The sequence below is a fragment of the Petaurus breviceps genome, unplaced genomic scaffold, assembly GCF_028583685.1.
Source record: "Petaurus breviceps papuanus isolate PSGF00001 unplaced genomic scaffold, PetGlider_PUasm1.0 154, whole genome shotgun sequence".
Lineage (NCBI taxonomy): Eukaryota > Metazoa > Chordata > Mammalia > Diprotodontia > Petauridae > Petaurus > Petaurus breviceps.
This window is the reverse complement of record NW_027185715.1, coordinates 1,169,136-1,182,268: the sequence shown is the minus strand read 5'-3', so window position 1 is coordinate 1,182,268 and position 13,133 is coordinate 1,169,136. Positions and strand designations below refer to the sequence as shown.

At 38.8% G+C, this 13,133-nt stretch overlaps 1 protein-coding gene across 7 annotated transcripts in view; it reads right to left on the bottom strand.

The window, feature by feature from the left end:
• Positions 1-4,319: 4,319 nt before the first annotated feature.
• HSD17B6 (hydroxysteroid 17-beta dehydrogenase 6) overlaps positions 4,320-13,133 on the bottom strand; it is a 62,594-nt gene continuing 53,780 nt past the window's right edge. For all 7 annotated transcript variants that reach the window (XM_069079813.1, XM_069079777.1, XM_069079783.1 and 4 more), the window contains 2 exons: positions 12,105-12,268; positions 4,320-5,446 (listed from right to left, as the gene is read on the bottom strand). In XM_069079813.1, coding sequence (XP_068935914.1) covers positions 5,232-5,446; positions 12,105-12,268 — 379 coding nt within the window. In that variant the 3' untranslated portion in view covers positions 4,320-5,231. The remainder of the gene's footprint in view (positions 5,447-12,104; positions 12,269-13,133) is intronic.

The following is a 13,133-nucleotide window of genomic DNA, read 5'->3' as shown; positions in this document are numbered from 1 at the left end:
TCAAAGGAGGGTCACCAACTTTTCATTAACATGCATGCTTAACTAGCCTCATGCAAAGTACCTGACACACCCCACATAGAATTAGAGCCTCATTATCTGATAGTGGGGTGCATGTAGCTCATGTTGGTGGGAGGAGGAAACATCTATGTAATGGACATGTCAGAAAGATTGTAAACCAGAAGAGCTGAGACCAATCCCAGTTCTGAAGGGAGGAACAAGGCAGGAAATTTGAATGGAAGCAGAATAAAAGGCTTGCATTTCTGATTCTCTGTAGTCTTTTGAAGAGGCTACCCATTTATTCAGGACAGAATAAATGTAAAACAAAGATAATGAAAACCGCCCTGGCTCTCCAACAAGTATTGTTTATTTCTAGACTGAGTATATTTCTAACATGATACACTCAAATCTTTGCTTTGGGAAAATCACTTTTATGACTGAATGGAAGATGTATTGGAGTCGGGAGAGACTTGAGGCAGGCGATTGCAGGTGATTGCAACAGTCCAAGTGTGAGGTGATGAGGGCATAGATGGCAGTGTCAGAGTAGAGAAGGGGACATATGTGAGAAAAGTGATGAAGGTAAAATTGACAGGTCTTAGCAGTGATTCAGATATGAGTGTAAGAGAGGGTAAGGGGTCAAGGATGACACTTAGGTTTCAAGCCTGGATAACTGGGAGGATAGTGATGCCATCAACAGTAATAGCAAAATTCAGAAGAAGGGAGTGTTTAGGGAAAAGTTATTTCGTTCACTTCTAAACATATTGAGTTTAAGGTGTCTATGGCACATCTACTTTGAAGGGTCCAAAAAGGGATTGGAATTGTGAGTCTGGAGTTCAGGAAAGAGGTGTAACTGGATAAGGAGATAGGAGAATTATCAACATAGAGAAGATAATTTAATCCGTTCGAACTGATGAGTTCATGAAGATGACAAGGGGGGTGATATGTGTTTCAGGGGCTCTAATGATCAGAGTCCCTGCTGGGAAGTCTGGAATGAATTCACAGGACCCAAGCAACCTTTTAAGTCAGGATTGTAAGAGTTTATTGTTACACTTTACAGCGGACAAGAGTTCTTAGGGAACCTGCAAACTTAAAGAAGTCATAGGTATAGTTTATAAAGAGTTACAATAGTAAATCAGATGTCAATTATGCTAACTAGGTGAGTAAGGGTGGGATGAGGGAGGACTTAAGGAGTGGTCAGTGCTTAAAGGAACATGCACTTTTATCATCTACTGCAAAGGCATATTGCCCATAATAGTCCAAAGGGGGGCTACATGGAGGTGTGATTTTAGGCTTGAAACATCACTAAGTCAGCTAGCAGCCAGGGATGACTGAGAAGTGCCTAGTCTGCCACCCATCAGTGTCATGTTTGACAAGATGTATATTGGGAACCAAGGCTAACTGGGATTCAGGATGTGTATAATTGGCTGAGGAGTTAACTTACAGATAGTGCACTAAAGGATACATAGGTGCAGCTAGCCATTATACTAGGGGGAGATAATATTTGCCTAAGCTCAAAAGTTTATAGATGGTTTAGTGAAGGATTCATAGGTGTAAGCTTGTTATTGTACCAAGAAGAGATAAACAGTTCATGAACTGTTACTGGGCAGAGTGCTGGCAGGGGACAAGGGGCCAACTTAATGATCTGAGGTGGCCGGGGGGAGAATGTGATTTTACAAACTGGTTTTGCAAATTGATTTTACAAACTGATGTTACAAACATAGACATCCCAAGCACCCCATCAAAGTGAAGTAGAACAAAGGGAGAATATGATACATGCCTTGAAGAACATCCATCCTTATGGGTGTTCTTTTCTTTAAGATTTGTTGGGATCTCACTCCCAACTCCGGCCGTGTCTTACCTTATTCCCGGTCTTTGGACGTCTCCGGCTTCTTGTCTCCAAGAAGAATTTACCCCCACAGAACACCCAGGACACAGAAAGTATGATGCAAAGCTGTTTATTCGGTTACATCTTAACTGCACGGCAAGCAAACAGGAAGCGGAACTAACTTCCTCTATCTCCCCTATTTATAAACCTTGCAGGGCATGCCTTACAGGGGCCAATCATGTTCTTTCCCAAGTACATCGTATGAGACAAAGGAGCAAAGTCCTTCACAGAAGTCCTTTAGGCACTGCCACGCAGAGTATTACTCTCGAGTCACTGTGCCCAAAACTTCCTTGTCCCTGGTTCGTCAACCCCCAGGCAAAGCTGTCCCAACAACCTCAGAAAGCCACGTGCACCCCCTCTGGCCGCCACCCCGCCACACGACATGTGGGAGCCAATCACGCACTCTCCCGAGGGCAGGGCAAAGGAGTATGTGTTAAGAGGAGTCCGTGTTTATGGGGCACGCTCAATGCCATGTCGGCCTTTCCCAACCCAGCAGAGTCGGCCTCCACATCTCCAAGCTCCTGCCTCTCAGAGGTCACGCGCACCCCCTCCGACATATTGTGACTGCCGCAGTGTCTCTCACACTCGCGGCTCTATCAAAGATTAATTTTACTTCTCTTTTTATTTGGAGGGGGGAAAGTAGGGCAATTGGGGTTGTGACTTAACCAAGGTCACACAAATAGTGTTAAGAGTCTGAGGTGGTATATGAACTCAGGTCCTCCTGATTCCAGGACCAGTGCTCTATTCACATCACCACCTAGCTTCCCCATATGGAGCATGATCTTGATGAATAATCAGCAAAGAGAACTAAGAAGATGGGAAAAGAACTAGAAGAGAGTAGTGTCCAGAAAACGCAGATAGGTGAGGGTGGTTAACAACAGTGTCAAAGGCCACTTGTCTTGAGAGGTCAAGAAGGGAAAAAATGGTGAAAAGGCCACAAAATTTGGCAATTAAGTGATCAGTAATTTTGGAGAGAACAATTTCAGTTGAATGATGAGATTGAAAGCCAGACAACTGCAAATTAAGAAAAAAGGAGGAGGAAGGAAAATGGAGGCATCCACTCTAGATGATCTCAAAAATATTATCCACGAAAGGTAGGAAAGATATGAGACAAAAGATAGTGGGGCTAGCCAGATCAAGCGGATATTTTTGAGCATGGGGAAGGAATGGACATATTTATGGGCAATAGGGAATCAGCCAGTAAACACAGAGGGATTGAAGAAAAGTGAGAGAATAGGGATGATACAGGGCACAATCTACTGGAGACGACAAGATGGAATTCGAGCATTTGTGTATAGACAGGGTTTGCCTTGGCAAGGAAAGGAAACACTTCCTCATATGAGACTGGGGTGAAGGAAAAGATTGTGGCAGAAAGCATCTAGGTGACATGAGATGAGGAAGAAAAGAGATGAAGGATCTCTGAGTGTCAAATTCTGGAGGGAAAGTGGCGGAAGGGGTGCCATGGGAGAATGGAAGAAGGATAAAGGAAAAGAAGGGGCATATCCTAGAGGGTGGTAGACAACAGAATTTTGATTGGGTAATGAATATGAACTGGGTGAATCTCCAAGAGTTTACTTAGCACTGGTGGTAGAGGGAAAGATTAGAAAAGGTGATAGAGAACAAGGAGTCACACAATTCCCCCACCTTGACCTGTAAGTTGGGGAGAAAGAGTGAAAGGGCAACCAGTGCCAGGAAAGATGGTCATGGAGGCTGTGTCATCAGTAGGGAGTCAAGTAACAGTGAGAGCCAAAAAGGAAAGATTTGAGATGAAAACAAGTTTGTTATTTATGGAGCAGACATTCCAAAGAGCAAAATGGAAGGAACTGGTCACTTTAGAGGGGGACATTAAGAAGGCTGAATTGAAGAGGGTAGGAATAAGTGTGTGAGGGATAAAGAATAGAGTTTGAAGAATAATATCTGGAGGTTCAAAAGAACTGAAATGGAGAAGACTTGACCTGGTGGGAGTTTGTTGATGAGTTCTGGGAGGCTATCAACATCCCTAAGGGTTCAGTCTCAGGGTGGAGTGCTCTCAGGGAATGGGAGAACTCAATTAGGACCACAATGAAATAAAACTGTCTTTTTCTCCTTCCCAGGAGGAAGCCAGACCAGGCCAGGAGATGGGCAGCAGGTAGAACCATGTTTTTCTCCTTAGGCAGGCACTGAGATTTCTAAGCTACAGCCTTGCTCAGATCCTTGTATTCTGCATCGTATTTGACTTCTGACCATCGGTCTGGTTGCTAACAACCAGCAGCTTATCTCGACTTCTAACAACTCTCTGACCGTGGGCTGTTTATCATCTTCTAGGTATGTCCCTAGGTCAGGCCTCTTTAAGATATATAGTTTTGCCTTGCTGTTAATAAGCCCAACTCATCAACCCAACCAATGAACTCATCACAATCCATGGTCTTGAGTATGATAGTGAATCAACCCACAATACTTAAAATCAACAAGAAAGTTTATTTGCTGCCAGTATTTCACAGTATTGGTCATTATATTCAACAACAAATTATCATTTTAGCATTAAGTAGGTTTTTTAACCAAACACCCCATTAATCTATTTAGTAAGGTTTCTAGAAACTTCAACCAACAGAACATAGATTCTAAACTATAAGTAAACAAAAATGGCCTCTCAGAAGTCCATGCATTTTGTTCTACAGAAGAGGCAAAATATAGACTTTGGCCCTAATCCTGGCTAAGAATTGCTTAAGAATTATCTGTAAAATCAGGCTTGCTGATTTAACAACTTTTGTTAACTGGGAACTAAAATTTTCCATTTGTCTTAGATTGTATTCAGAGTTATTAAGAAAAAAGGATCATGTTCAACAAAAGATTATAATAATGATTATTTTCACAATAGCATTTATAAAACACTTTAAGGTTTGCAAGTTACTTTAGAAATATTTAATCTTCACAAAAGTCCTTGGAAGTAGGTGTTATTATTATTCCCCTTTTAGGGATAAGAAAACTAAGGCAGACAGGGGTGGTAGCTTGTCTGGGTTCACACAGCTAGTAAGTGTATGACATTGGATTTGGACTCAAATCTGCCTGACTCAACATACTATGTTTATTAAAGCAGATAAATGTGCCCTATATTTTGGGAAGATTTTTATTTTTAAATCACTTTGTCATTTTGGTCTATAAAAGAGAAAGTTTCCATTTTCTGGAAAATTGACTCATGTAGAATGCTTCGTTCCCTAGTGATTCCAGATAAATGAGGCATTTAACAACTCCTTCACAAAGGATGAAGATGGTAACCAAACCTTACAAAGAGTAAATTTATTTTAAAAAACTAAAGAGATTATCAAATCTCATCGTGTTTAGTTGCACAAGTCACTTTTCCAATACATCTTTAGACAGCACGTGCAGCTTTATGATTTGGAGACAAAATATAATCCAACAGTACTGTGGGCAAATAGGATATAGGAATAAAAAAGAATTGGGCATCCCAGCCAGCTGAGTAGCGATATCGAGGGTAAGAGGATGTCAGAGCATGTTCCATACAATCAGTTACCAGGTGCAAATTTGTGTTACTATTTTGTAATGACTCTTTGCCAGAGGTAAGAGCTGTAAGCAAAAAAGGAAAAAGTGGTTAGTTTTTTTTGTTCCTCACTATTTCAGTCTAAAATCCAATGGCACAATTTTATAGAAATCCAAATATAACCAACAGAAGGCCCCTACAAATACAGATAATTTGTGTCTTTAGACAAATCTATGGACAATTACAGCATTCATTCGGCATTTGAAGGAAATTGATTCAATTTCTTCAAAATGACCGAAAACTTAAACTTTGAAACATGGGCAACCTTCCTTTTATAAGCAAAAAAAAAAAACATCAATAATATGTCTTCCATAAATAGAAGTAATATCCAGCATTAATAGAATGCATTTTAATGCTGGCTATGTATTTTGCACATATCTTGTTTAATTCTCACAACAACCCTGTAAGGTAGATGGCAATATTCCATTTTATAAAAAATGAGATAGGGGAGAGGGTGGATATTAGGATTCAAAGGCAAAAATGTAACAATCCCTTCCCTCAAGAAGCTAACATTCTCTTGGGGGAGGTGAAATATATATATTCAAAAAATGAGATTATAAGTAAAGTGATTTGCCCATAGCCATACAGCTAAGTAAGAGTCTGAAGTCTTCCAAAGTCTAAATCCAGAATTCTTTCTACTATGTAACCTAGCTGATACCCTAAGTCCCCAAACAAAATCAACTATTTTCTTATTGACTTGCAAATCAAAGATATGTTCCCAGAGGGAAAAATAAACAAAATAAAAATCCTAATGAAGTGAATTGAAAACTTGTAGTGTGGAAAGGTAGCCAACCCCTGGTATGCTGGAGATCGAGACAAAAGGAAGTTAGGAAAGATTGTAAGATAGAATGGGAAGAACACTAGTTCTTTGATCAAGGAACCTGGGTTCAAGTCCCATCACTGCTGCCTATGTGGCCCTAGACAAGTCACTTTACTTCTTGGGGGTCTCAATTGCCTCATCTGTAAAATAGAAGAATTGGTCTCAATTGGTTCCACCCAACTTTAAAAGCTATGAGTCTATACTGGGATTCTGAGTCCCAAATTAGTACTTCATATTTCCTTTGGGGCATGTTCCTGCCTCTGAGATATCCTTTCCATAACTGATTACCAACTCTACCCTCATCAGATGTCAGGGTTTTGTTTTATACCTAGAGCAAAGGTGTCCAACACAAGGTTCCTGGCCCAGTATAGGGCCCATAATCCCCAAGCACCACCAAAACATATTAAAATAGTATTAGAAAATATTAAACAAAATAAATATAATAAAACATGGATAATGTTACATGTTAAAACTAAGTCAATAGACAGACTACAAGGATCTTTATGTAGAGTCAGTGACATTTGTTTCTATTTTAATTTAGTATCAACAGCCTCCACAATTCTAGCTCCCAGAACTTTACTCTCTTCTCCTTCTTTAATCTACAGTATCACATTTTATTAGTCGAGGCCAACAGCCAGCTCCTGCCTACAAGGCCTCAGATAGTATAAAAATTCCTGCCTACTTGGTTAATTTTATACATTAAAAATATTCATGTGGGGGCGGAGCCAAGATGGCTGCATAGAAGCAGGAAAACTCCCTGAGTTCTCCCATAACCACCTCAAATACCAATAAAATATGACTCTAAACAAATTTTAGAGCTACAGAACCCACAAAGTGACAGAGAGAAACAAATCTCCCACTGAAGGCACCACAGCAGGCTGGCAGAAAGGGTTCATAACAGCAGCACTGAGTGCAGAGCCCAGTATCGTGTGAGCCCATGGTTTAGCCCAGAGCAGCAACGGCTGGAGTGGATCTCAAGAGAGTGGATCCCCAGCAGCTGTGGTGGTTTCCGGAAATATCAACCCATAAATGCCAAAGACAAAGTAAAAGGTCAGTGTAGAACTCTGTTGGAACTGGTGGGATATAGAGGTGTGGTCTGGCCTCTGCCTCTGGAGAGAGAAGCCAAGGAGGTAAGGTGTTGCAGCTGCAGCCATGTGGCTATTTCAAGTGCCCCTAGCCTGCAGAATGTAGGTGCACCAAATGACCATTCAGAGGGTAATTGTTTTTGCTTTACCCTTCTTGAATACATATCTCAGTCTTGGGAGGTGGTACTGAGGTGTGTGACCAGTGAGCCAGAGAGTGTGCAGGCTGTAGAGACGGTGCCCTCCTAATAGCTCGAGAAGCTGTGAAAACCCCAGCTATTTGGTAAAAAGCTCTCCCCTCTGGAAGCAAAGTTCTACTGTGACAAAGAGCTCAAAAGTCAAGTAATTGAGTGGCAACATGAGCAAGCAAAGCAAGCACAGCAATCCAACTTTAGATTCCTTTTCTGGGGAAGAAAAGGATCAAAGCATAGAACCAGAGGAAGACAATGAATTCAGAATTCCTGCACCAAAAACTTCCGAGAAAAATATGAACTGCTATAGGCCATGGAGGAGCTCAAGAAAGATTTTGAAAATGAAGTAAGAAAAGTAGAGGAAAATGGGGAAGAGAAATGAGAATGATGTAAGAAAATCATGAAAAGGGAGTCAACAACCTGATTGAAGAAAATAACACCTAAAAATAGATTAACTCAAATGGCAAAAGAGGCCAAAAAAGTCAATGAGGAGATGCCTTAAAAAGCCAAATTTGCCAGATGGAAAAAGAATCTCAAAAGTCCACTGAAGGGAATCATTCCTTCAGAATTAGATTGGAGAAAATAGAAGGTAATGAATTTATGAGAAATCAATATACTATAAAACAGATTCAAACCAATGAAAAAATAGAAGGCAATGTGAAATATCTCGCTGGAAGAACCACTGACCTGGAAAATAGACCAAGGAGAGATAATTTAAAAATTATTGGACTGCCTGAAAGACATGATCAAAAAAAGAACCTAGAAACCATCCTTCAAAAATTCTCAAGGAAAGTTGCCCTGGTATTTTAGAATCAGAGGGCAAAAGAGAAATTGAAAGAATTCACCAATCACTTCTTGAAAAAGATGCCAAAAAGAAAACTCCTAGGAATTTTATAGCCAGGTTCCAAAGTTCCCATATCAAGGAGAAAATATTACAAGCAGCAAAGAAACAATTTGAATATTGTGGAAACACAATCAGAATAACACAGGACCTAGCAACTTCTATATTAAGGGATCAAAAGGCTTGGAATATGATATTCCAGAGGTCAAAGGATCTAGGATTAAAACCAAGAATCACCTACCCAGAAAAACTGAGTATCATGTTTCAGGGGAAAATATGATCATTCAATGAAATAGAGAACTTTCAAGCATTCTTGATGAAAAAAAACAGAGCTGAATAGAATATTTGACATTCAGATACAAGAAGCATGAGAAGGTAAACAGGGAAAAGAAATCATAAGTAACTTATCAAAATTGAACTATTTACATTCCTACATGGAAAAACAATAATTGTAACTTATGAAACTTTTCTCAGTATGAGAATAGTTGAAGGAAATGTAAATGTGTGTGTGTATATATATGTATACACACATATATATACATACATACATATATGTCTATATAGGAGGGTATATGGGCATATGAATACATATTTTAGTGTGTGTATATATGTGTACAGGTATACATATACAGAGGGTACAGGACCAATTTAATAGGAAAGGATGATACTTAAAAGGTGAAATTGAGAGGTAAAAGAGGAATATAATGAGAGGAGATGGAGAGAGAATGGGGTAAATTATCTCATATAAAAGAGGCAAGGTAAAATTGTTACTGTGGAGGGGAAGAACAGGAAGGCAAAAGGGAATGGGTCAACCTTACTCTCACTGAATTTGGCTTAGGGAGGGAATGACATATACACTAAATAGGGTATCTCACCTACAGGAGAGTAGGGGGGAAGGGAATGAAAGGAGGGATGATAGAGGGGAGGGAAGGGTGGGAGGAAGGGTAGTTAGAAGCACACTTTTGAAAAGGGATAGGGTCAAAGTAGGGAATAGAACAAGTGGGGGGGGGCAGGATAAGAGGGAGGGAAATATAGTCAGTCTTTCAAAATATATTCACTATGGAAATGTTTTGCATAACAAAAATGTACAACCTATATTGAACTGCTTATCTTCCCAGTAAGGGTGGGTGATGAAGAAGGAAGGGAAGTAATCTGGAATTCAAAGTTTTAAACTCAAAAATTTGAAAAATATTATTAGTATTATTAATTTTTACACGCAACTGGGAAATAAGATATACTGGCACTAGGATATGGAGATCCATCTTGCCCTACCAGAAAGTTGGAGGGGGGATGGTGGGTGACATAGCAGAGAGCAGATTGGGGGAAGGGGTATTCAGCGGAATTGCTGTTTTGGGGTGGTGTGTAGGGGAAAGACGGGGAGAATATTTGTAACTCAAAATCTTGTGGAAATGAATGATGTAAACTAAAAATAAACACAAATTTAATTTTTAAAAATTAGCATGCAAAAAAATATTCATGTGACCAGTTTTGTTCAAAATGAATTATATGTACAATCACTACTTAGGAACTCTTCTTTCTCCCACCCTCCCCCTCAATATAAGCAGTAATTTTCATATTTACAAACACTGTTATGATTGAAGAGTATGTGTTTAAAGATTCCTCTGTTTTACAGTTTTTTGACTAAATCAAAGCATTTGATTCACAAAACATAAGGTTGTCTTTTAAGACAGACTCTCTACCATGAAAGTGTTAAGACAATAAATCATTCTTTCATAGGTACTGCAACAGAGACCATGATGATGATGCTCTGATTACTTATGTCAAGTGAGGCACAAAACCTTTGGAGAAATGGATTCAAATATGCACTTTTCTACTTTCATTCTAAGAAACTTAAACTGAACGTTCCCAGGCCTCAGATTCTTCATCTGTGAGAGCCTTAGAAATGTGGCTTCCCCTTAGCAGATCCCAAATAGGCCCCACTGCCTCCTCCTCTTCCTCAGGCAACACTACATACAGACCCAGCACCAAAGGGAATAGAATTTCTTCCAATCTCCTCCATTCTCAAGTCAACTTGGCAGGCAGGCAATGTGTGGTGTAGGTGGGAGACCACTGTACCCTGTGGTATAGTTGGAAGTGCTTAGCATACCCAGAAGACGCAGATTCAAATTCTGCCTCTGATATTTCTGAACTGTGTGACCTCAGGTGAATCATTTAAACTTTCTTAGTCTCCATTCCCTCGTGTATAAAAGAGGGATAATAATAATACCCTAGTACTGACATTATTGAGAGGATCAAATGAGATAATATATGTAGTCTTTGCAAAGCATGATGTGAAACAAAGGTTAGAAATAGGTCAAGGGAAAGTATGTTGGGATTCTGTTCTGTGGAGCTAGATCTGCATCCCTCATTTGTTTCTCAACTACCTGTGAGACCTTGGAAACATATTCTTTGGGCCTCAGGTTTCTCACCTATAAAATGAGGGAGTCAGACTAGGTGGACTCTAAAACCATCATCCTATGACCTGTAAAGTTCTGTTATATGGTTTCAGAAAAACCTGAGAAGAAATATGTGAACTGATACAAAGTAAAGTGAGAACCAGGAGATCATTATACATAGTAACAGTAATATTATACAATGACCAACTGTGAATGACATAGCTGTTCTGAGCAATACAATGATATAAGACAATTCTGAAGTACTTATGATGAAAATGCTATAAGAACTGATGAGCTCAATGATCTTAGGCGTGGAAAGCCCTGAATGAAATGTTGAAGAGCAAAGTGAGCAGAACTAAGAGAACATTGTATATAGTAATAGCAATGTTGTTTAAAGAACAGCTCTGAGCAACTAAGTCATTTTGACTATTATAAACACACAAACTAAAAATAAAGACATATGAAGAGATACTATCTGCATCTGGAGAAAGAACTGAAAAATAAAAGTATATGTAGAATAATTTTACATATATACATATATATATACCTATTTATATCTAATGGTGACCATCTCCAGGGTGGGAGGGAAGAAAAAAAAATGAAAAGCAATTCACATGATAACTTTATTGTACAGTTACAAGGAATAGCAAGTTGTATATAATGGATTTTCAGTTTCATGGGCAATTTTCTTTTTTATTATTCTATGTTATGGAAATTCCTGTTCTACTCCATAAATTAAAAATAATTTTTTTTAATTCTATCAGTCTCCAGAGAAAGAACTGATGGAATATGAATGCAGATTAAAGCATACTTTTTATAACTTTATTTTTCTAGGGTTTTCCTTTTTTTAATCTTTGTTCTCTTTTGCCTGATAGCTAATAAGGAAATGTGTTTTATATGATTTCACATATATAATTTATATCAAAGTGTTTGCCTTCTCAAGGAAGGGAGAGGGAAGGGAGCGAATTTAGAATTCAAAAACTGTAAGAAAAAAAAGAATATTAAAATTGTTGTTACATGTAACTGTGAAAAAATAAAAACATTCTTTTTTAAAAGATAAAAAGGGAAGGGTAGTATGGAATAAGGGTAGAAGAGAGAAGCTTGGAAATAAGATATGAAGAAACTAAAAAAAAAATAAAATAAAGTACTAAGTTTGAGTTATGAGGAGTAGTATTGAAAGATTTGTTCTCAGAGGATTTGTTATTCAAGATATCACCATTCATATAATCCTAAAGGCTACACAAGCATATATTTCCTGCTGTCCTACTCAAAGACATTCTTATAAATGTCAGAATTTATCCTTTTATTTTCCCCTCACAGAACACACCATCTCAATCAAAAGAGACAAACTCACTTTTATCAAAGAATTCTTGTCCATAGTTTTCTTTGATCTCCACTGAACCTTTATTCCAAGACCTTTTTAAATTCTCCTGGTGCTTCTGAATATCTGCCATGTTGGTTTTGAAATAGCCGGGTTCAATTATGCAGACTTTCACCCCAAAAGGTTGAATATCCATCCTGAAACAGATCCACCCAAGTTAACACAATGGTTTAAACACACCCTCAATTTTAATGTTCATAGAGAGAAAATACAAATTAGTCAAAAACTTGTGAAATCTTTCTATAGGGTTGAAGGTGACGTTAGAGGTTATGTAGTCCAGCTGTGTCAAACTCAAGCAGAAACAGATCCCTGCCGGTTGCAGATGAACTTAGATAACTTTGGTCAAATCCCTGCTCTGAGACTCAGCAGCTAGCTAGGTGGCTCCTGGTTAAGTCTTTTAACTTCTTTGAAAACCTGCTTCCTCATCTGCAAAATGAGGCTAATAATATTCCCATGAGTATTTACTTCTCCCTTACCTGAGGGTGATCTTCCAAAAGCTATCTACTTACCTTGGGGATAGCAGGCTAGATTTCTCTCTCAAAGAGCAAGCCTTAAATTCAATTTACTCTAGATCTCATGTATTAAGCAACAATAGGTCCATGACCAAGCACCCTTTAATGGTTATTTTTGGGGGCCTCCTGGCTCAGAGTGAATGTAAATAGTAATGCTTTCTCTTTTGGCCTGCAACCCCTAGGGTCTTCCCCTCCCAGTTTGATTTTTTTTTTAATTAAAGGGGTCAACCCTTTTATCACTTTTTGAAGAGCTCTATTCACTGAATAGGCATTGCCTCACTCAAAGTGAGAACTAGAGGCAAAAGAGAATTCTTGCCCTCAAGAAACTCGCAGTCTAATGAGGGAGACCACAGGTCCACAACTATGTACAAACTCCCCCAACCAGTCTCTTACTATTGATTAATTCACATAAAAATATTTCTTAATTATCTTTTGTATGCAAGGTGCATGGCCTAGTGAATAGAGAACTGCCCTTAGAATCAGGAAGACC